Raw genomic sequence first — 24,901 nt, 5'->3', positions numbered from 1 at the left:
GAATATAATAAAGCAGGCAAATCTACCCGTCATTCCAAGGTTGGGTGGTTTTCACCTGCTGAAGTCTTATCTTGGATCAATGGGTAACATCATGGAAGATTCTGGACTACTAGATGTGATCCAGTTGATCTATCCTGGAAGTACGACAGCCAACCACATCATGGATGGAGGATGTTTTGACAAGGCAATCCGTGTTCACCTCCTCATCGATGCAGCCATCTATCAACACATCATGAAACTTGCCTTCACTGAGGAGGAGCGTGGTGACATGAAGACCTTCATGGAGAAGGTGGCTGATGGGAAGATGGGAGCCAGACACTCAGACCCAGTAGTGCCAGTGTTTGAGCAAAGGTTTGAAGAAACCTTCAAACGACTCGCAAAAGGAGGAAGAACACCTGCACTCTGCAGACTGTTGAAAGACATAGACAATGACTGTTGAAACTTCTGACATTGTGAATGAGAAATAACTCTTGAGTATTATATATGTATGTGAAATAAAAGCTACTTTGTGTGGAAATGTAAAAGTGAAAATATAAATGTTAACAATCAACTCAGAATCATGAAAAACCCTTATTTGACCCCTCATAAGTTACTTAAGGGCCGATTAAAAAAATAAAAATTCTCGAAAATAATGCCATTCTCAAATGGAATTCAACAGCTTTTTTTCTGGGTTTCCCACGGGAGTTGAACTTCAACATTTTAACACATGTTATTACACACCTTTACAAACATATTGGTGAAGAAATTTTTTGCTAACAATTTAGTTAACAGATTTGTGAAATATCTCATAAAATGCCCTTACTAAGTCCTTGGTTCAAAGTATTCATTCTTTCACTTTAATTTGTACACTTGGTAATCTGTCGAAAGAAAATTTGAACAAACTGGGAAGACCCATGGAGATTTATTTTCCAGCGTGTGATACGAACAGATCCTCCGTAAATTTGTTCCTTGTACGAGAACACGAATCTGCGTGGGTTTGTGAAATATAGGGCGTGGCTAATGAAGGAAGTGGGGGCGTGTCTCCTTGCCAATAAGGAAGCCAAGCCAAGCCAATAAGAATGAAAAGCCGGTGATGTCTTAGCGGTTTGCTGCTCCGTACGGTTCGGTCGAAGGAAGAGATCATTGCTTATGAGATTCCAGCTTCCCGGGCGGGCAGTGCAAAAACAAGGAGCGAATATAAAGAAGGAAAAGCCAGTGACAGCATTCGTAGTGAGAACGACATCGCGTGGAGTACGCGGAAGGTGAGACGGTGACGGTGATGTCGTGTTGCATCAGCCATGTGTCGTTCCACGTGGTATTTCCTTTAACCGAAACGCGAACTACGTTTAAAAGGTGCGAGGACACCTGGTGATGTGAACCAAATGACGATGTGGATGGTGTTTTGCTAAAGGTCAGTTTGGTATCTATAAGCGTGGGATGCTGTACCGATGATATCCATTCGCCGGAACAGCGGAGCACGTGTTTGTTGGTGGGTCGAGACCACCGCCGAGGAGCTGGCACGATGCCGCGACCATGGGGCTAAATAAAAACTCTTGACCGGGCTCCATGACCCACCAGGCGACGGACTAGGGCTCCAGGTTCAGCACAAGGAGCCGGATTTAACAATAACAAGTTGCTTGATGCTGGTTAAATGAAATGTTCGCTCTCATGTCTAATGTCTGTTTTTACAGAAAAAATACAAAAAATTTGCAATTTTACAAAATTTTACATAATTGTGAAAGGTGTAACTTTTGTTCTATTTTATGAAAAGCAAGCCCATTTTGTGTCAATGGAGGCATTGACACAAAAAGTCAATGTACTGTGTTGTGTTTGGTTGGATTTTCTGCATTTCTAGATAACCGATGTATGTACAGTACACGCAGTTCCCCGTTATTCCGAACACGTTATGTTCGTAAACCGAATCAATAGATCGCTTTTAAACACATGTAACAAGTGACTAATTAGTTCCCCCAACCCTAATTCAACCTTTTAATTAATTAATTTATTGTTTTACATAAACGTTATTAAATATACTTTTAAAATATAAAAATGAATATAATAGAGTAAATCAAATTTGTGTAGTATAACTATAAGGGACTACGAACTAATTGGAGTGGTTTATGGTGAAGCAGGATGAGCACCCTGTCTCTCGTGCCGGTAAGGAACACATGCAGGGAATGTTGGAAGATTGCTGGAGCGAAGCCTCTCGATGTCCGAATTCCTGTGTTTAGCGGTCGGCAAGGTGTGTTCAAAAAAGCCGTGTTCGTGTGAATGCACAGACCGTTCAAAATACCGAAACCTGGTTTATAAAGTATGCTGGTGTAGTGTTCGTAAACCGGGGACTGCCTGAACTGTAAATATTACAGGCTAACGCTGTCTCTGTCCATCCCCTGAAACACAGAAACACTCCTCGGAGAGAAAAAAAAAATTAAGTAAAAGTTGTTTCCAATTCAAATTAATCCCAACCTACAGGACAATTGTAATTCTTTTTTTTTTAAATCAGACCAAAGCTTCAATCTTGGCGGTGTATAGGCAACTAACCGCTGCCTCTATCGCTCCCGGAAATATAGTTTTTTTTGCTGTTACATATATATCTATACATACACAGTAGAACCTCCCATTATGAAGCTTTCAACTGGCACAATAATAAAAGGCTTCCTATTTATTTATTTATTTTTGTAATTATTCTATATTGTGGTATTTTTACCACGGGCTTCTGCTAGTTACAATTGTTGATGAAGTTGCCATAGAATAATGATTTAAATTGAACAGATTGTGATGCCGACGCTTTTTATTAAATAATTAATCATTGGATGATGTGCATTACTGGCAGGCAGTCAATTGTGAGTTTGGCCTGTATGTCGTGTGCATAGGGGATTTGCGGTTTTAGGAGGTCCTCAACGTCAACCAACTAATGCTTGTTAACAACCCGGGTACCCAGCTTCACGTCTATTTGAGAGACGGTGCACTTTATGATGCAATTCCCTTCCTGCAAAGACACCAATCCGATAGTTTATATTCGTGTCGAGAAAGAAAACCAGATTGAACTGCTGAAAGGCAAGTGTGTCACCTGTAGTACTAAACTTTCAGGACATTGTGGTTTAAGTGTTAGCGTAGGGCAAGTTGACGCAGCCTCCTTCAAAAGTGGCTTTCTTAACTCCTTGACATATGGAGCCAAAACCAGTCATCCATGGATGAGGTTTATGTACATCAGCCATACCACTGATATGACGATTGGAGAGCACCACAACTTTTTTTTCCTAAATCTTTCCAATTTGAGACAACGTAGGTGATTCGTGATTATTCTCAAAGCCCATACTTGCAAAAATGCCGCTACTGCGTTGCTGGACTGTCACTGGACGAGCTTAAAATAGGCAAAATTGCACACTTCCCAAGCCAGCTGGGTAAACTGTGATCAGAGTACACTTCATGTTCTAATCTTTTACTTTAATCGCAAACTCTTGCGACAACTCGTGCACAGTTTATCTTGAAAGATAAACACGTCATGGTATGGGTTTTTGTTTTTGAGATAGAGCATGGCACTGTGATTGTGGTCGTTCTAAGTGGAGCATAGTTTCCTGAACTGTAATTCGTTCTTTGCAGTGTTTTTATTTATGAATTTTTTGTTTTGCGATTTGTGACATTTAAATGTGAAACCTTGGTGTGATTTTGCATTTATTTTCCTTGTAGTGAAAAAAAAAAAATGCATTTTTCACGTTCAGTCCAAGAAAAAAAAATTAACCATACATATATGTTTCTGTCTTTATGCTGCTTTACCCTGATTTTTCTTCCCACAGCCATGTCAGCAGTAAAACGAATAAAAGATGACCCGCCAGGCGACGAGACGCAGAAGTTCACGTCGCCTTCGGAGGGCAGTCGGCCTGCAGTGGAACTGAAGCAGACAATCTCTCTCGTCGGAGGGGTCTCTATTATCGTAGGCACCATTATTGGCTCTGGTATCTTCATCAGCCCGACAGGTGTGGTTCGTGCATCTGGCTCTGTCGGCCTGTCACTCATCATCTGGGCAGTGTGTGGCGTCTTCTCTACAGTCGGTGCTCTCTGCTATGCTGAACTTGGAACGACTATCACAAAGTCTGGTGGTGACTATGCTTACATCCTGGAGGTGTATGGACCGCTTGTTGCTTTTCTCAAGCTGTGGATTGAACTCCTCATCATTCGACCTTCATCTCAGTACATCGTTGCCCTCGTTTTTGCAACCTACATCCTCAAGCCGTTCTTCATCTGTGACATGCCTCTCTTGGCCTGCAAGTTGGTGGCTTGCATCTGCGTTAGTATGTACTTCTCTCATTATATCTTATCCTTCGGAGCTGCTCGTGCAGCATGTTTGCCTAAATGTGAAGTCAGTGTGTTTGCTTTTTGGTTGCTTCATTTTTATTTGTTTTGCCATTTCGACTGGCTTTCATCTGAACTACAGCCCGCCTCTGGTTTGTGAAATCAATGTGGAAAGATGATATGGCAAAAACAAAAACAAAAACGAAGAGAAAAAAAAAAGATTCTTTATTGGTGAGCCAAAATGATTCCTTTTAGACTAGACGGATTTCTGAGAAATGTGAATGTTAGGTGCATTTTTGGGTAAAAGTTGGGAACCTCACTTTTTAACATAATTGGGGTATGCTGAATTTGATTAACCCGATTCCCAAGCCGAATTTTGAGCATAAACAAAATTGCCACCAAATTGCCATTTTTTGGACAATTTCTTTCAACAAGCATTTATATATCGTGTGTATACATGCAGCTCTTTTACTTTAACTTTACAACTTTTACCCCAAAATGCACCTAGAAGCTTATACATGGCCTTCTTTTCATAAATCCGTCTAGTCTATATATTATGGTTGGCGACATATTGAAAGACATTCAAACTGATATTGAAATTGGACACTATAAAATGGGAAATGGTTTTAATATGACAATGTTTCACACAATCATTTATTCTAAAATTAGGTATACATGGCCATGAAGCACAAACATTCTGGAATGTCACACATGTTGTTTTTCCAAACTACATCAAATTCATACAAGGGGTCTGATCATCACTGTCAGGCACACATTGATGTGCACCTCAACTCTGAATAGCGACATTTGCAGCGTCGAGTCTTGCACAACAAATCGTCTCGAGGAAACTTTCTGGGATTGGACTCAGTGACATCAGAATAGGTGTGCAGGTAGGTCAGCTATGGCACAATGAGCATTTCTCCATACCATGGCTTGATAGTGTACTCGCATCAAATGGAAATGAAGAGCATCACTTGTCGTTGACATTGCTTCTGGTTTACCAGTCTTAGAGAACAACATATGTCGTGCTGAATCAACAGAGGTTGTTCTGTGCACATTATATATTCTGCAGACGAACGCTTCTGCAGATTTAATTGTCTCCTCTGTGAGTTCACCAATGCCCAAGTTCTTCAGCAGTTTATTCCAAACTCAAAAAAAAAAAAAAAAACTCAAAATTCGGCTTGGGAACCGGGTTAATCGATTTCAGCATACCCTAATTATGTTAAAAAGTGATGTTCCCAACTTTTACCCAAAATTGCAAGTAGAAGCTTATACATGGCCTTTTTCCATAAATCCGTCTAGTCTATTTGTCTTAAAATATATATCTTAATTATTTTGATTTCCTTGATTTCTCCTCGTGTAGATGAAAAATAAGCTTTTGTCAGAATATTGAAAGATCGCAATAATCCATGTCGGTTTATAAGCTGGCAGACCATGCGCTTCAAGAATTAACAAATAAACAGCTCAGCTGATCATTATTAGATGTTTACTTTATTCATGCACATAAATATCATCTTTGGAAACAACTATGTATTCCCACATTCTTGTTAGGTTTGCTGGGGGAAGTTTAGCCCAAGTCTTTTACAAACCGGGCGGCCAGGCCTGACGTTCAACAAAGGTTCGGGCCGGAATTTGGAACTTTGCCAGGCTGCTGGTGATAGCTCGCCCACTTTTCGCGAAGGACACCATGGGATCTTTAACGTCCACCAACTAATGCTGTCAGACAGGACGCCCAGTTTAACGTTTGCCCGAAGGAGGGCACACACATTGATGAATCTCCCTGACTGTGGAACACCAGGATGACAGTTTAGAGCTGGGTCGGGATTCAAACCCAAGCGAGCCGGCTTAGAGGCGAGTGTGCATATGTCTCGGCCATCCCATCAGCATACACACTTTAATATAAAATATAAAAATCCTCCTAAGCTTGCTTAAACAGTTTCTGTACTGAACTAGAGCCTAAAATAAAAGCAAATGCCATATCAGCAAGAACTATCGTGTGGAAGCGCAACCGTCTTGCGATGGTTGTTGTCCCCCGTCGCACCGCGGAGCGAAAGGGGGACTATGGTTTTCCCGTGCGTGCGTGCGTGCGTAAGCGCGTGCGTAAGCGAAGGACCGAATTCTAATTTGGTGTGTGGGTGCAACCCACGTCAAAATCCAAGATGGCCGCCACCATGTATGTCTGACGACATGTATGTCTGAACCTTGTGAGCGGAATATCTTGAAAAATAAGCGAAGTACCAACTTCTAATCTGGTGTGTGGGTGTATCTAGGCATAAGGAAGAACCCTATTGAAAATTGGGTCGCCATGCCAAAATACAAGATGGCCGCCACCATATACATGTCTGAACCTTGTGAGCGAAATATCTTGAAAAATAAACGAACTACTAACTTCTAATCTGGTGTGTGGGTGTATCCAGGCATAAGGAAGAACACGATTGAAAATTGCGTCGCCACGTCAAAATCCAAGATGGCCGCTTTGCATCTTCCACTTTGTCAACTCGCATCACTTCAACGACGGGGGACCTAGGCGTAACGCTTGTTGTCCTTGGACTGAGTGGACTGGGCATCTTGAGCAATCACCCTCCTATCGATGGCCAGGGTTGTTTTCCTTTCTAAATTTATTTAGTTTTATTTATTTTCAGGAAAAAGGATCACAGTACATCTCAGAAAATGCTTGCATTGGCTTCATGAGATTGGATAGAAACTACTCGTATTCACACTTAAGCATTCACATCAGTGGGTTAGAAAGCATTTTTTATTTATCTTTTACCATTTGATAGGTCGGGGGTGAAGGGGTGGAACAGTTTTGTCAAAACTTGATATAATTTGTACTTTCACTCCTTATCCAAACATGGCAGAGTAAGACGACCTGGAGTGCGCGATAACTAAAATGTTGCTCTAATTTCTTGATTTTTAATAAATATGTAATTGTGACAAAAGTGGCAAAGAATTTCCAGGAGTTTCGTGCTGCCGACAGACATTTCTTGCCTCAATTTTTTTTCCTCTGATTTTCTTTGCTCTTGACTCTTTGTGTTAAAATAGGAAGCAGCAATCGCTTCACTCCCACCGTCTTTGCTTCGTTTATAAAAGCATTAAAGTGCTGTCATCATTGCTATAAAAGAACTGAAGACTCCATGTTCACGTGAGATTTGTAATTTATTGTGTTGAGTTTCTTCTTGTAGCTGTTTACTTTTAGTTTGGGGTTATTTGACTGATACCATCTCTGGATGAAGCCATGTTCGTTGCGTGTCCCCATGCAGGACTCTTGTTCTCAACACATTATGAAACTCTTCTGTTGCAACTCTTTGTCAATTTATATTGCAAGTGAAGAAAAGAAAAAAAACCCCCCAAACTGCAGTCGTTTGCAAAAGTGTGTTTACCTTGCACAGCACTAATCTACATTTTGTCTGTTCTGTATTTGTATATATTGTAGTTGTATGGTACTTTATTTGTATTTATTTATTTAACTTTGGTTTTATAAGTGGCAACCTCGCTGTCTTGTTTTAACCGTAACCAATACAAAACCTTCCGCTGCAAGTCCTGTCTTGTGATTGTCACATGTCGTTTGACTTTTCTTTTTTTCAGGCGTCTTTTATATTTTTATTATTTTTTATTTTTGCGGTGATTGAAGGCTCAGGGAGGAGCTTTTAATGTCATTTTCTGCAGGGCGAGAAGTTGACTATACAAATGGATAAATGAACACCAACTGGGATCGAGTACCATGAGCTTTGTGCTCGGATGGTCGCTGCACTGTCCGTCCAATCCACACATTCGTTTTCTTTGTCCAAATTGACGGACAGCTATATATTGCAGACTTAAAAAGAAATTCTAACTTTTTGCTGTTCCTTCTTCACCCCACCCCTTTCAATATATTTCTCAATAATCCCCCTTTCTCTGTCTGTCTGTCTGTCTCTGTTTGTCTCTCTGTCTCTCTGTCTGTCTCTCTCTGTCTGTCTCTCTCTGTCTGTCTCTCTGTCTGTCTCTCTGTCTGTCTCTCTGTCTGTCTCTCTGTCTGTCTCTCTGTCTGTCTCTCTGTCTGTCTCTCTGTCTGTCTCTCTGTCTGTCTGTGTCTGTCTCTCTGTCTGTCTCTGTCTCTCTGTCTGTCTCTGTCTCTCTGTCTCTGTCTCTCTCGCTCTGTCTGTCTGTCTCTCTGTCTGTCTGTCTCCTGTCTCCTGTCTTCTGTCTGTCTCTGTCTGTCTCTGTCTCTGTCTCTGTCTCTGTCTCTGTCTCTGTCTCTGTCTCTCTGTCTGTCTCTTTCTCACACAATGCTCTTGTCTCAACGTTCCTTCCCCCCACCCCACCCCCCCCAATATGCTCGCACCCTACCCCCTCTCCTTATTTGTATGGCTCCTCTCATTTTAATGCTTGGCTAAAGTTTTTGGGAGAGAGAACAACACATATAGTCCTTAGAATTTCTTTGTGGTATTTTGAGGGACTATAAAGAAGTGCATGATCACATTTAATAAGAGAAAGCAATTGTGTCAGGGGAATTGAAAGCGAATTTAATTTCCCAAGTGAGATGATTGTTATGGAAGCAGCATGAGAAGGTCTTGTGAAGAGTTTATTCTTGCGGTAGGTTTTGTTTATTGGTTAGGGCATAAGTACGACGTATCCTTAGTTGGCTGTCTGAGGTCGAACTGGAGCAATGTTCAGAAGTAATTTTTAAATGAGATTCAAGAAATTCATTCAATGATATGGACTAGCAGGGGTGTCAGATCACACACGTGAAAACTGGCCCACTAAAGTGCAAATTTATAGACGTCTTTTGTAACATATGATACGTCTCATGATATCAGATCTTTGGGGCACAATGTTAGCATTTCCATGGGCCAATAGTACATGGTGGTGCTCATCTCTCTATTTCAGGTGATAGCATACATTTTGAATTAGCCTGCCCTGACAATAACCAACCTACTCTATCAAAAGACTGTGGGATCTTTATCGTCTCGAAAATGCTGTCAGACCCATCCCCCGGCTTGTTGCTCATAGATGAGAAGCCCAACTTCGGCTTCGGCCATTTATAGTCTGTTCAGGAATTGAACCAAGACAGACAGGTTAGAGGCAAGCAGCTACCTCTGCCCTATCCTATCGGATGCAAGATGATATAACTAATGAAAAGTGTTGCCAGATTGAAAAGGCGAGTTGCCCAAAACTTGTCATCATTGGTGAAATATAAATTTGTGATATTGGTGGTTTTTATTTTTTAACCCCTGCCACCAAAGTTGTACGGAGGGTTTTTTCAGGCGTGTCTGCGTGTCTGTGTCTGTGTGTCTGTGTGTCTGTGTGTGAGAAGGATAGCTCAAAACGTGGATATATTTGGATGAAATTTGGTGGAGAGCTTGGTTTCTGTGACTAGGACGAATTGATTCGGTTTTGGTGAAGATCCGGTTGTTAGAGTTCTTAGTCATTCTTTGTTATTGAGAGATGGGGCCAAAAACGATATATATCACAATGTCTTAAAGTGGATGAATTTGGGTAATACTAGGACAGGATGAATGTGTGACGAGGGAGAAGTGATTACGTTTTGGTGAAGATTTCGATCCGGATCTGATAATTTAAAAAAAATTTCAGTGATTCTTCACCATTGAGAGATGGGGCCTATATATATATATATATATATAACTATATAGCACGATATTTCAAAAAAGTTGTGGACAGATTATGCCAAAACTTGGTGGATGAGTTGGTTAGGTGACAACAAGGCGATTAGATTTTGGTTCAGGTCCGACTCCAGATGTGGCCTATCGGTGGGATACAAAACGTAAACTGTCGAGCCTGGTGGAAGTGTGCGCTCTACCTTGTGCCGTTCTCGTTTCCACCTGTAATTCTGGAAATTTTAACTTTCAGGTGGCTGTAATTACGCAAAAATATTAGTCAAAAATCTTTATTTATAGAAGAGAAGAATGAGTATATTTTGAAGATTGTGGTTGTCAACATTGAAAGTTATCTTGCAGCTTTGTAAAACGGTGCTGATGATGTCTGATGACAGCTGTTGAGGGAAGCATAGTAACCTCAATCACCACCTCATCTACACACCTGGGCTACATTTGTGGAAGCTGTTCCATATTTATTTATTTTGTGGTGCCAGGTTAAAGGCTCCTTTAAAAGAGATGTGTGAGCTCTTCATTTTGTTTCCGAGGAGGGCGATGTTGTATTGTTACTTCCAGGTTTGCAGAGGAATTGTTTGTCAAGGTCCGTTGCATGCCTGGGGCCAAAATCGCCTGATTGTTTGATTGTTTGCATTTTATATTTGTGCTCACTCTTGGCACCCTCAATGGTGATGTTTGATTGAATAAATTAAATTTTTCTGCCTTTCTTGTCAAACAGTGATGCTCACTGCTGTGAACTGCTTCAGTGTCCAAGCAGCAATGAGAGTTCAGAATCTTTTTGCCGCTGCCAAGCTACTGGCTCTGATTCTCATCATCTGTTGTGGCTTTTACCAGATTTCCACAGGTGAGTTTGTTTATTATTATTATGAGCGGTACTTATGCTCAGAGAAACATTGATTTTAAAAGTCATATCAGAAGTAAATTTCTCGACTAGTCTCAAAATATGCGTTTCCATCAGTATTTTGAGAGCGGAATCGCTTGCCATTATTGTGTACACCTCCGAGCAGTATGCACATCCATTTGCTCATTGGACAAATTTGATGCAACTAAACTACCATCGGCGGTGCAGACGGAGCTCATATTTTGAAGGATGTGTCAAGTTGTCTGTCTCATTAGTACTGTGGATGTTTAAGATTGCTTTTGTGAAGTGTTTGCTGCGATGAGGCGAAACACAAGATTTGCTGCTCGCCAATGGCAGGTAGGTTGGGAACCTCTCTTATTTATCCTTTTTTTCTTTCTTTCTTTTGTTTAACCACCAAGTTTTCTCTGACCCTCCCCAATGACTCCAAATATGTATGCCTTCTATCATTAACCCCACATTGAATTTCCAAAAACAAGGTTTATTACGCACCTTAACTTTTTTTTTTGTTCCTCACTTCTGCCATGTGTGAAACCGCCTTCCGAAGGCTGTTCTATCTCACTCTTTCCTGCAAGGCTTAAAGCAGGCTGTGCACTGCCTTCTTATCTCATGCCCCAAACTTATACACAATCTTTATTTACCCCCTTTATTCCTTCCTAACTAAGCCCACTTACTATACAGGTTGCAGTGCTTTTTCTTTCACTTTTTTATTTATTTCTATTTTTTTTCCCCTCATTTTTCTTTTCTTATTAGTCCCCTACCAGAGGGGACTATAGGTTTGCTCTCCGTCTGTCCATCCATTTGTCCATTCCACCTCTGCTTTTCTTGACTTTTTTCCCCATACCCCAGAACATATTCAACTGAAACTTGGTACATGGCTTTATTATGATAAGTTACAGAAGAAGTTTTCGGTTTTGGGGAATTTTCCCAGTTTTTTCATGGAGTTGTGCCCTTTTTTGAACTTGGAAAATATCACATATTGTACATGGCTGTTACCCTGACTCAACCCCACTGCTTTACACCCATTCGCTGGATAGCTGGCCTGACCTGACTACACCTCAATTAAAATCATGCACCGCCATTCCATTCCATGAAGCAGCATAGATTGGCAAGCCTTAGGTCTAGGTGTTAGTCCATGGCCCAGTGCAATTGTTATGATCCCAGGTATATAACCACAATATATTATATATGCACATAAACTGAACACATGTTTTTGCTTCATGTGTGTACATCGGGCCGACGAAGTCGCCAGAGGCATTGTTTTCAGGTTGTCCCTCTGGTTGTCCGACTGTCCTTCCGTCCGTCCATGGTAGGTTTTCATTACCATGATAATTTGAGAACAGTTGAAGGGATCTAAGGCAAACTTGGTAGACGTATGTATAATGATGTAAAGATGAACTGATTATATTTTTGGGTCAAAAGGTCAGGGGTCATGTTAAGGAAAAATTATGTTGCTGTGCCTGCCTACTTGTGAAAGAGTGCCGTTCTAGTTTATTATTATTTTTGGCACCAAACGTGGCATAATACTACCCAAATAAAGCAATGTGTTAACTGATATTGAACTGTAACCTGGTAGAGGACATGTATTGCAAACCTCTTGGTTTTTTTTTTTTTCCCCCCCTTTTTTTCTGATTTGTTCATTCCTTTGCTTATTAATTCAGAGTGGCCCGCTTCCTTGCTGTGCATTCCCTACCTTCCATCACCTTGCTCTCCCATCAGCCTCGATATTGTAGAGGTCAAAAACAATGTGTGCTAATAGACTAATATCTTGACTACTTTTGAAATTCTGTGTGTGGTAAGACTGTTTGACTATGTCGCCTCATTGTTGCCAATTTGGAACTACAACTGCTGCAGCAGCTCTGGCAGGACTGAGGGAGAGGGGGAGAGAGAGGGAAGGACTGTTATTTTGATACATGAAAAAATTGCGAAACACCATTTGCCTGTTACAATGATATCTTGTATCATTAATTTATTTATTTTCATTTTTCTTGGCACAAATGATTAGTGTAGGCTATGGACCATGGAGCCTGTGTGTATATTTATTATCTTATATCTTGCCCTTTATGGAAAGTGGCGTATAATGCAGAATAATGAACGAGGAAGAGGGATTAAAAAAAACAAGCTTTTTCCTGTAGCAAATACATTTGTACAATAATTGCATACAAGTTGTTCAAAGGGTTTTTTCTGATTCAAGATATGAGATATCAAACTAACAACCCTAACAACCCAAGATACGAGTGTGTATAAAATAAATCGAAATTGGCGTATTTAGTCTGCTGCAGGGTTGAAGTTCTCCATAATATAATTTTATTGGGTGTTTGATATATTCATCACGCTTACCAGCCATCACAAATGTGGGTTGGTGAAGCTCCGCAGCCAAGGGCATCAAGCCCACACTTGTCAGTGCAGTAAGATGAGTCGAAACTCTCGAGCAAACAGCTAGCCTAGTTTGTTGAGATATCACACTTGATTGTATGCTCCTCCTCCTTCTCCACCTCCAACGCTTCCCCTCCCCCCAATTCCCTCCTCAGTTTCTACTAGCTACTGCAGAGAAAAATAGTAAATTGAAGATTGCAAACATTGATTTCATATATTCACGCCAACATTTCTAAAGAGTTTTCCAATGTTTGTATAATTGCTATGCGTGTTCTGGACGTTGCCATATTAAAATGCATATTCTATCATCCATGGTGACATAGCAATGCCGAAAGTTTAAACTTGTTGGGCCTCTTGTAAGCTAAACGGGCAGAGGCTGCTGACCAGTTTTTGGGCTCTGTAAATGGAGACCATTGTATGAATGTCAGTTTGATGAAGGGATGAAAGGGATATTGAATTCTACCACCAAGAAAGGTATGCCAAAAATTTGACATTACCATAAGCTTTAACCACATACATATTATGTAGGCAGCAAGACAACAAAGACTTCATGCTAAAGATTTGTCTGTCGTTTTTTGACAACCAAGAGAAGTCTAAATATCATGTCGGTCACCGACAGAGTTTGGGGGTGGGCCCTTAATTTTTTTCAGTCGTTTGTTGAAATTAAGACAAAAACATCCCGTATTTAAACGTGAGTAACAATAATTAATACCTATTATTAATATTAAGCCCTTGCCCCCCCCACCCCCCGACCCCACAATATGGAAGTCAGAGTGTATTGATGGTTAAAAATATAATACATCACAAAGTGGAAAAATAGTTAAGTGAATGTTCTGGACCCCCTTCCCCCAGCAGCTCCCCATCTGGATCTGCCTCCCATAAGAGGCTGAAAATGGGGGGGTTCACCTCAAATTCTGGTAATTTGTTTTAAAATCTTCTCAGACACCTTGGGGAAATAACCGTCAGTCCCCTACGGGGCTATCTATTTTTCATATCGATATATTGATATTGGAAATTTGAATATACTGGTACACCGGTATACCGACAAATTGAGCGTGAAAATCAAAATTATTATATCACCAACAAATCGAAGAAAGGCATTTAAAAGCCATAAATTCATGATATCGATTTCAGAAAAAAGATGGCTCCAACTTCTTCACTCGTAAAAGAAGCTGCAAAAGATGACAACTTCGAATTGGCCAATACCAATGCTGATTATAAAGTGGTAAATAACGACGTCCAAATGAATTGTGCACCCATGAAGTGCATACCGTGCCGGATCAGTGCCGTGCCCGTGATTGACGTATTGACATTGTTGATTGGCTGTGAATCGATACATTTTAAATTTCTTCTCTAATCGATTGGTTCATTGAACGGCACAGCATACTGTCATTTTAAAGCCACATTAAAGTTCAAAAGAAGGATAATGCCACATTTAAGAATTTTAATATCTGAAGTCCACAAAGCTAACTTCCCTGAAAATGTCTGCTGCTCTTCTTCTGCTCCAATCGGCTCATCCCTCAGATCGGCAGTCTGCAGCTCGGACCGGACCAACTGGGACCAACTGGCACGGTCTTCAAGCAGCCATCAATCATCTGGACTGGTCTCCCATTTCTACCGCCTCTGACATCAACTCATCCTGAGAATTCTTCCAAAGTAAATTGCTCTCTCTCATGCACCGAATTATCCCATCTCGTCTTCAGTTGTCATACCCTTCCTCCCGTCCATGGTACACAGAATCTTGTGGTGAGGCTGTTGCCCAGAAACAACTTGCCTTTGTCTCCTGGAAAGCAAATCCAACAGAAGGAAATCTCATTTCCTTTCACAAAGCCCGAAACAAGTGTGTGTCCACCCTCAGGAGAGTCGGGAAACAATATCTCTCCATTCTTAAGACCGAACTCTCTTATCTGTCTCCCTCTTCCAAATCCTGGTGGTGTCTGGTCAAATCTGTTTCTGGTGTTTGTTTCCCCTCCCTGACCTCAAATGGCTACACAGCTGACTCCGCACGTGAAAAAGCTGAATGCCTCAACTCTGTGTTTGCCTCTAAATCTTGTGTCCCAAACCCATCCCTCTCTGTACCCACCGTACCCAGTCGTACCCAGCTGCTCCTGGACTCTGTGTCCTTTCCTCCTGACAAGGTGGAAAAGTTTGTCAACCCTCGACTCTGATTCTGCAACTGGACCTGATGGCATCAGCCCACGGGTCCTAAAATACTGTTCTTCCGCTCTTTCACTCCCTCTCTCTGTTCTCTTCACCATCTCTTTTGCTCAAGGTCATCTGCCATCTGCTTGGAAATCAGCCAACATCACCGCTTTACACAAAAAAGGTGCAAAAACAGATCCGAGCAACTACAGACCAATCAGCCTTCTCCCAATTATCAGCAAAGTCATGGAATCCATCATTGCTTTGGATATGAAATCTTTCCTCTTCTCCAATGGCTTGATCTCTGACCATCAATTTGGTTTCAGATCAGGTCACTCTACTCTGGACATGCTGCTTCTGCTGTCTCAACAATGGATGGAGGTCCTCAATGCCAAACAGGAAATTAGAGCTGTCTCCCTTGACATATCACGTGCCTTCGATATGGTCTGGCACCCCGCTCTGCTCACCAAACTCTCCTCCTTTGGTATCCATGGAAATATCCACACATGGCTGGTGGACTTCCTCTCTAATCGTAGTCATCGTGTGGCCCTGAATGGGTTTCTCTCATCTCCTCTTCCTGTTCAGGCTGGAGTTCCCCAAGGCAGTGTTCTGGGCCCTGTGCTTTTTCTGGTCTTCATCAATGATCTCTCCGACTCTCTTGAAAATCCTATCTCTTTGCTAATGAATCCACTCTCTTCCGCTCCATTCCTCATCCCTCAGATCGGCAGTCTGCAGCCTCCTCACTCTCTGCAGACCTGGACAAAGTCAGACTGGGCAAACAAGTGAAACATGTCTTTCAATCCTGACAAATCTCACACTCTTACGATGTCTCTCCGAAAAGAACGACTGGACAACCCTCCCATCCACTTTCTGAATAATCCTCTTCAAGAAGTTCTGTCACTCAAGCTTTTGGGTCTCACTATCTGCCATGATCTTTCCTGGGAAAACCCCATTTCAAATCTGGGCTCCAAAGCCAGTCACCGACTGGGCATCCTCCGTCGTGCGAAGTCCTTCCTTGGCACACCTGAGCTCCTCACCTAATACAAGGCTTTCATCCGCAGCCCAATGGAATACTGCTGTCCCCTCTGGGCTGGTGCTCCTGCCTCACACGTAGCTCGTCTTCACGCTGTTGAAACCAAAGCGTTCAGAATCATTGGAATCTCCCGCGATGAAGCCTTACTCACCGCAGGCAGGTTGGTGGTCTTTCTGTCTTCTACTGACTCCTCTCCGGCCTTGCTCCTCTTGCTCTCTCTGGGCTCTGTCCCCCAAATATTCCTGCAGGTCACACAAGATCTGCCTGCAACCCTCTTATGGTTAAACTGCCAAAATCAAGACTCTCTGCTCACCTTCACTCCTTCATTCCTCTTTTCTCCCGCCTCTGGAACAAACTCCCTCCCTCTCTTCAATCCCACTCCACCCTCCAGGTCTTTAAAACAGCTGTTCACCATCTGTTATCTTCCCCCATCCAAAACCTTGATCTTTTCTACCCCCGCTAATTTCACCCCACATCCACTTTTTTGAAATACCAACCTCTTTCCTGGAAGTCCTTGGTGTCCTTGTGTTTATACTTGTCCCACCACCTCCCTCCCACCCCCCACTCCCCTTCTCACGCCGCCTCCCCCCAAGCCCTCTCCCTCCCACACATTCCCGATGTCCCTGCTCTCAAATGTTGTTTATGTGCTTCCCCTTCTCTCCCCATCTTGTCTGCCGCTCCCCTTTTTATATACTTTGTTTGTTTGTCTGTTTGATTTGTTTGTGTGATAAATGTTAGCTCTTTCACGAGCCTCGATTCTGTATACAAAAAAAACAACAACAAAAAAAAACTCATATTCGTTTTGAGAAATATAATGGGGCTGTTAAAGACTGCATGTGAAATGTGCCCCTTTTGCTTGGGGTCACAGAATACTGTGTGTGAAATGCGAAAATATAAATTTAACTGACTTTGATGCCCTTGGGTATTCCTGGAACGTAGTCAAGACTTGGTCAGAAAGTAGGTTCTGTACGTTTTGACTTTTAACCTCAGCAGAGTACAAGCGATCATGTTTTCCTTTGTCGTTGCGGCTGATGCGAAAGCAATTGGTTTTTTTTTATGCCTCCGCTGACAGTCATCAAATATAAATGTTTTTTTTGTTTGTTTTGTTTTTATGCTTCTGCTGATGAAGTCGTCGGAGGTTGCTTTCAGGTTGCATGTCTGTGGGTGCGTTGGTGAAAGGTTTTCATTACCACAATAACTTGAGACCGGCTGAAGGGATTAAGTCAAACTTGGTGCATGTATGTATAATGAGTTAACGATGAACTAATTAGATTTTGACGTCAGAGGTCATGTAAGATAAAATCCTGTTACCGTGATAACTTGTGAACCAGTGATGTAATTTTGACCAAAGTTGGTACGAGTATGTCTTATGATGCAAAGTTGAATGAACTGATTTAATTTTGGAGTCAAGAGGTCAAAGGTCAGAAGTCACGTGGAAAAATTCTGTAACTGTGCTAACTTGTGAACCAGAGATGGGATGTTGACCAAACTTCGTATGTTATTCTCCTCCTCTTCCCTTTGAGGTCCAATGGCACCAAGCTCCTGCGTTGCCTGCGTTGTCTTGACCACGATACTCCTCCACTTCCCTCTGTCCTCAGCAAACTCTCACCACCATCCAACCACCACTACTTTACTTGTGTCCCCCTCACACAATCCTCCCATCTCAACCGCAATCTTCCGCTTTTTCCTTTTACCTGTGTCCCTCAACCCACTTGCACTTTGCCATTCTTTCTTCCCTGATCTCCACCAAGTGTCCAGCCCATCTCAGTTGGCATTTCACCAATCTCCCTGTCAAGCTCATCTGCGCACCAATCTACTCACTCTGTTCGTCCATTCTCCTTCTATACACCCTCTTCACTCCCGCAATTCTCTTGACACAGTTGTTCTCACAAACCTGCAGCCTCTGTTGTTGGCTCTGTCGGTGCCACCGTTTCCAGACCATAAAGTTAGGCTGGCTTTACGCACGACATCAGAACCTTATCTTTCAATCTCATTGAATTTTTTCTGTCTGCCATTACACTCTCCTCCATGCCTGAATCCTTCTCTGCACCTCTGCCTCTGACTTACCATCTCTGGTTACTGTCCCCCCCGTCCCCGTCCCCCCCCCCCCCCCCAGATACTCAAACATATTTCCCTGTCTGACCTCCTTCTCCTCCAACCTCGTATTCATTTATTTTCTCTGCTGCCCAAACGCACATCACTGCAGTCTTCTCCATGCTCATTTTCAGCCCATGTTTCTCAAATGCGTCCTTACACTCCCCAGTACTTATTGCATCTCTCCTGTCAAAGCATCAGCAGCTAAAAAAAACAATCTTTATTTTGTCTTCCTTCATCTTCCATAATTTTTTTTCCCTGTATCATAATCACAAAATCCAAAGATTCCCTTTTGTGGAACTACTCCTGTAAATGTGTTTGGTGTTTTTGTTTTTTTAAGTTATTGTTATGGATCCCCTTCCTTTGTTTATAGTAATGTTCTGTGTTTGTTCCCATTGACATGTTCGGACCAAAGGCTCCAAACGGTTCCCTTCCACAAACTATCACTAAAGCCCCTGTCACACCTTGACGATTTAGCCAGCATATGCCGACGTATCAAAATTTATCTAAAACGCTGGCGTTCGCTGAACTATCGATGTTTTTTTTCTGTTTTGGGCGTATAATAGCGTATTCATAACGAGTTGGACGTATGCATAACGTATTAGTAACGTACACAGAACGTTTCGATAACTTATAGATAACTTATACCAACGAATGCTTAGCGTGTTGTCGGCATTCACAACTTATGCCCAACGATAGTCTAACTTATGCATAGCGCGCGGCAGCGTATTGCCGACGATCATGTGGCGTAGCCTATTAAAAGGCTGCCGCTCGACGATTCAAATCATAACCGCACTAGACATCGAAGTGTCAACATCACCGTCATGTCGAAGAAAACTTCGAATCTTCGAATTCGAATCACTGACTCCCTTTGGGTCCATATAAATATATATGTTTATTCATACACTTTGAAAAAGGTATAATAATATAATATACAGTCAATATAAACGTATTACAAAGTAACAAGAACATTTTTTATTTGTTGAATTGTACATGTATATTGCAAAGTGCATAATTGAAAAAAAGCTTTTTATACGATGTTCATTTCAAGAGGAATCTTACTTTATTGCCTGAACAATGCAGTAATACAAATATCTAAATCATCCTATCTTGCCACGGAACTGCGCCAGCTGGGGAGTTAACCCAGTGCTTGAGGAGATTCCTGTTTCTTTCCGTCCTTGGAGGCAGTGTTGGGGCCAGTAGCTGTCTGTGTATCCTCCAAGTGATGTCCCTCTCGCCATGCTCCTGGAACAAGGTCGCGGTTCTCATTCTCTGCCCGGTCAAGCTGCTGGTTCTGTAGTCCTGGGTAGCTGGAATTTGAATTTGATTTTATTTACTTATAAAGTGCACCTATAATAAAAACATATATTCTAATGCACTGTACAATAAAAAGTAATATAATGATACATATAACATTTAAGGTAAATCATATAATGTTTATAAGCATAGGCTAAAAGTTAAATTGCATTGTATACTGTATAATATATGCTATGTAAACATGAATTACCTGAACGTGTGTCGACGTGTGTCAACGATCGCCTAACGTGCCTACAACTTATGGCCAGCGTATGCGGAACGTCTGAGTCATACGCTGGCATACGTCGACAAATTTTGTGCATGCACAAAATTTGTCGACGAGCTCGGCGTACTACGACGTATGCCAGCGTGCTTCAGCGTGCTCTTAACGTATACAAAACTTATCCATAACGTATTCGACGTGTGCCAGCGTATTCGCCAAATTTTTCATACGTCGGCATACGCTGGCTAAAACGTCAAGGTGTGACAGCGGCTTTAGAAAATATATGGTGAACTTTGTTTTATCAGATGCCACATAGTCACATGAAAAAGTAAGTAATTTACTGGAAAGTAATAACTGTAATTGATGTAAAGTTTTGACTTTTTCAATATATTTCAACATACAGCTATTTGATTCTCATTTCAACAATATTGATAGATGAAGGTGATATAATATAACAAATATCATGAAACATTTACATTTTGTAGTCCATTGTATAATTTAAATAAACATAAATGCAAATTTCACATGTGGAAAAAGTAAGTACACCCTTGGCTCTAATAGGTGGTATTGCCCCCTTTGGTAGAAACAACCTCAAGTTGGCATTTCTTATAACTGTCTACCAGTCTCTGACATCGACTGGGAGAAATTTTTGCCCACTCTTCCATGCAGAATGCTTTCAGCTGTGTGATGTGTGAGGGGTTTCTTACATGCACAGCTCGTTTCAAATACCCCCACAACATCTCGATGGGATTTAGATCCGGGCTTTGACTTGGCCATTCCAGAACCCTCCATTTCTTTCTTTTCAGCCATTCCTGGGTGGATTTACTGGTATGTTTAGGGTCATTGTCATGCTGCAAGGTCCACCTTCGGTTGAGCTTCAACTTTCCGACAGATGACCTCACATTATCCTCAAGCACCCTCTGGTACAATGAAGAATTCATAGTGGATTCTATGATGGTGAGCTGCCCAGGCCCTGATGCAGCAAAGCTGCCCCAAACCACAATATTTCCACCACCATGCTTTACTGTTGGTATCAGGTTGTTGTGGTCAAATGCTGTCTTTGGTTTTCGCCAAACATGTCTTCTGGTACTGTGGCCAAATAGCTCTGCCTTTGACTAATCTGTCCAGTGCACATTGCTCCAGGAGTGCTGGTCTTTGCCTAGGTGTTCATTGGCAAACTTTAGTCTTGCCCTGATGTTCTTTCTCGACAGCAAAGGTTTCCTCCTGGCACACCTCCCATGTAGATCAAATTTGTGCAGCCTCTTTCTAATGGTAGACTCGTGCACTTTGACATCAACAGTGGCAAGAGCTACCTGTAGGTCCCGTGATGACATTCTGGGGTTCTTGGAGACTTCTTTCAGCATCTTGCGGTCTGCTCTCGGGCTGAACTTGCTGGGGCGGCCTGGCCTGAACAAGTTGGCAGTTGTTTGGAATCTTCTCCACTTGTAGATGATTTTACAGATAGTCGAATGATTCATTTCAAATTGTTTGGAGATCTTTTTAAATCCCTTCCCAGACTCGTAGGCATCTATAACCTTTTTTCTGAAGGCATCAGAGAGCTCCTTTGATCTAGGCATGGTGACGCCGCACACTTCCAACAACAAAGAGCAAACCAAACTAAATGTCTGAGGTATAAAATAAGACAGGTTCCTCCAAGATCCTCTCTATCGATGTTCTAATCATTTGCACCTGAGGTGGTGCACCTGATTCTAATTTTAGGTATTTGAAGTAGTGATAAATGTAGGGGTGTACTTACTTTTTCCACATGCGAAATTTGCATTAATGTTTATTTAAATTAAACAATGGACTATAAAATGTAAATGTTTCATGATATTTGTTTTATTCTATCACCTTTATCTATCAATATTGTTGAAATGAAGATCAAATAGCTCAGGGGTGGCTAACCAGTCCAGCATAAAGAGCCAAAAAAAAAACCCGAACACCATTGCAAAGAGCCGCACAACACCTGCATGCTCGCACTACAACAGCAACTTATAGGCCTAATGACAAAATTATTAATTATATGTATTATGGTTATGTCATAATTATCATAATGCATAGCTTAACAGTTTTCATAGGTTGTTTATTACCTCAGTGGGACACCTGGCAGTCTTTGTTTTCCACAATCATTTTCAGGTCTGGCTTGTGCTCAGTTGTGGCCACTCAGAGCAACTCTTTCACATGTGTGTCCGTAAGAACAGAGCGATGTCTTGACCTCACTTGTTTCAGTGTAGAAAAAACTGATTCACAGACGTAAGTTGATCCAAACATTCACATTGGCTTGAGTGCAGCCTGTTTGACACTGGGGTATCTGTCTGTGGGCACAATTGTCCAAGACTCTGTGCCTGTGGTTCCTTCTCTCAAGACACATTTAAGTCTGTCATCCTCAGAAAGTTCAATCATCTCCAACTGGGATGCTGCTTCATCTGCCACTAAGGGGGCTTTTAAACAATCCGATTCAGCAGTGAAAGGGTTGATGAATGTGATCTGTGGCCGTTTTCTTCAGGTTGCAGAATCTGTCCTCAAAACACTGCTGCAGATTTTCAACCAGTGTTGCATGGTGTGCAATGCTCCTTTTTGTGACCTCAGCTGCTTCTCCATTTACCTTCAACAAGGAGGCAAAATGTGTGAGCTCTCCCATTTGAAGATGGGTCTGGAAGAGCTTGAGTTTGTTCACAAATGTGAAAACACTTTGCACCAGGTCAGGCAGCATTTTTAACTTTTCTTGCAGATCTAGATTCAGTTTGTTCAGATGATGCAACATGTCGACCAGAAACCCCAAGTCTGACATCCACTGTGGGTCATGTCGCTCAGGATAGTCCTTATGTTTCTCTGCCAGAAACAGCTCCACTGGGTCCAAAAGTTCAAAAAAACGGGAAAGCATGTTACTTCTTGAAAGCCATCTCACAGTGCAGTGGAGAAGCAGATCATTGGGAAGGTCTTCGTCCAGTTCAGCTATGAGGTTTTTGAACTGTCTGTGCTTGAGAGCATGAGTGCGAATAAAATTCACAATTTCTAGCACAGGTTTCATGACATGGTCCAAGTTCAGCTTCTTCGACACCAGGTTCTCTTGATGGATGATGCAATGAAATGTCCAAAAATCAGGGAAACGGTCGTCAGCTTTACACAGCCCTACAAGGCCATTTGCAGAACCCAACATAGCTGGTGCACCATCTGTGGCTATTGCTGTTAGTTTTGGTAATTGCAAATTTGCCTTCTCAACAACAGTCGTGAGTGTCTCTTTCAGGTCGATGCCGCGGGTCCCATCTTTTAACGGCACAATGTCAAGCAGCTCTTCCTTAATTGTGCAGTCTTCTGACAGACCGTACAAATATTGCCAACTGTGGCTTATCTTGAATGTCGCAAGACTCATCCAAAGTAATGCTGAAATACCGCCATTTTTCAAGATCTGTATGCAACTGTGTTTCAATGGAGTTGTTAATATGTGATATTCTCTGTTCAACGGTGTGCTGTGACAGCTGCAGGTCTGACACAGAACGCTTCAAACTGTCATTTTCAGGAGTGAGGATGGCAACAGCATCTCTGAGACACGTTTTCACGAATTCTCCTTCACTGTGTGGCTTTTTAGCTCGAGCAATGTTCCATGCCAACTGATATGATGCTAATGTGACAGTCTCTGAGTGCTTCGTTAATTTCCGAAAAAACTGAGTCTGCTTCTCTGACTGACATTTCAATGCATTTACCTTGTGCTTGCGAAGTTCACAGCCTTTGGGAAAATCCCGGGCCACGTTATCATGGAGTGAGGTGAAATGGTGCTCCAGGTTTGAAGCTTTAAAATGCGACAGTGCAGTCTGGCAAATCAAGCACAAGGGTTTCCCATTTCGCCCCGTTAAAAAATACAATTCCTCCCATTCAGGCAAAAATTCCCTGTGCTCCTCTTCATATTTGCGCTTAGCTTTACGTTTTCCTGACTCTGCCATGGCGATTCGGTCACTGCCGCTGGGCTAGTGCTAACCTCGCTAACAAACTTCCGGGTCTGCGCGCGCAAGTGTTTCTATGCGCAAAAGTGTGTTTCATGTTTGGGCTCATGCATGACTAGTGGGAGATTTCTGTCAAACACATCACCACAAAATTATCTTTTATTTTTAAAATATTGGCAAATTTATTGGCAGTATAGTCAAATATTCAAATACATTTTGTTTTTATAATAGAAATACATTTTTAAATGTAAAAACATGCACCGATAGAGCAGCCCCTCGCGAGCCGCACAAGAGCTGGCTAAGAGCCGCATGCGGCTCGCGAGCCGCGGGTTCGCCACCCCTGAAATAGCTGTATGTTGAAATGTGTTAAAGTCAAAACTTTACATGGGGTGCACTTACTTTTTCACATGACTGTAAACAACGCTTCAAGTTCTTAAGCTCTGACGTATACCCCAAGCATTCAAACATTGTGCAGATCAAATATTTTGAGAATGTGACAATTTTATTTTCACCAGCATTGCTGAATTAAAATTTGTGCAATAAAAAGGTATCAGCGGTGTTTAGATCTCTACCTACTGATAAACTGTCATCCTGCTGTTTTGGCCATTGATGTGGGTGCTGTCCCTCAGATGGTTTTCAAATTGGGTGTCATGTCTGCCAACATTAGTTTGTAGATGTTATAGATCCGACGCATTAATCCTTGACAAAAACGGCTTCGTCAGCACCAACACTGTCAAGACTATGATTACGATACATCTCATCTCACTTGGTTTAAGCCTACTATTATTAACCTGCATGCAAAGTGGTGTTGAGCAATTGGTTCACTTTGTCTGTCTATCGATGTCAGTCTATGAACTAGGAACTACTTGATTTAAATTTAATTATATATTTTTAACATGGTGGAACAATAATCTGCAGTTTAGTAGTCCAACAAAATTGAAAATCATTCCAAACAGGAAGCTTGCTGTTTGCAGTGATGTTATAAAGGATACAAACAGGCACAAATAATTAATGTAACGTTAAATAAGGTGGTGTAAAAGGTGCTGCATCAACGGT

The 24,901-nt window shown here is 41.8% G+C and overlaps 1 protein-coding gene across 3 annotated transcripts in view; it reads left to right on the top strand.

Moving 5' to 3' along the window:
* The first annotated feature begins 1,010 nt into the window (after nucleotides 1-1,010).
* Nucleotides 1,011-24,901, top strand: part of SLC7A5 (solute carrier family 7 member 5) — a 147,230-nt gene continuing 123,339 nt past the window's right edge. Inside the window, exons 1-3 of one of the 3 annotated variants that reach the window (XM_068128800.2) lie at nucleotides 1,011-1,241; nucleotides 3,777-4,271; nucleotides 10,600-10,725. In XM_068128800.2, coding sequence (XP_067984901.2) covers nucleotides 3,779-4,271; nucleotides 10,600-10,725 — 619 coding nt within the window. In that variant the 5' untranslated portion in view covers nucleotides 1,011-1,241; nucleotides 3,777-3,778. Of the gene's footprint in view, nucleotides 1,242-1,471; nucleotides 1,578-2,097; nucleotides 2,222-3,776; nucleotides 4,272-10,599; nucleotides 10,726-24,901 lie in introns of those variants that run through there. The other 2 variants (XM_068128801.2, XM_068128799.2) reach the window with 2 other exon arrangements.

Source organism: Myxine glutinosa, chromosome 9 (genome assembly GCF_964187855.1).
Source record: "Myxine glutinosa chromosome 9, kmMyxGlut1.1, whole genome shotgun sequence".
NCBI classification, from domain to species: Eukaryota; Metazoa; Chordata; class Myxini; order Myxiniformes; family Myxinidae; genus Myxine; species Myxine glutinosa.
Note: the sequence above shows the minus strand (reverse complement) of the source record. Positions and strands in the feature narration are given on the sequence as shown.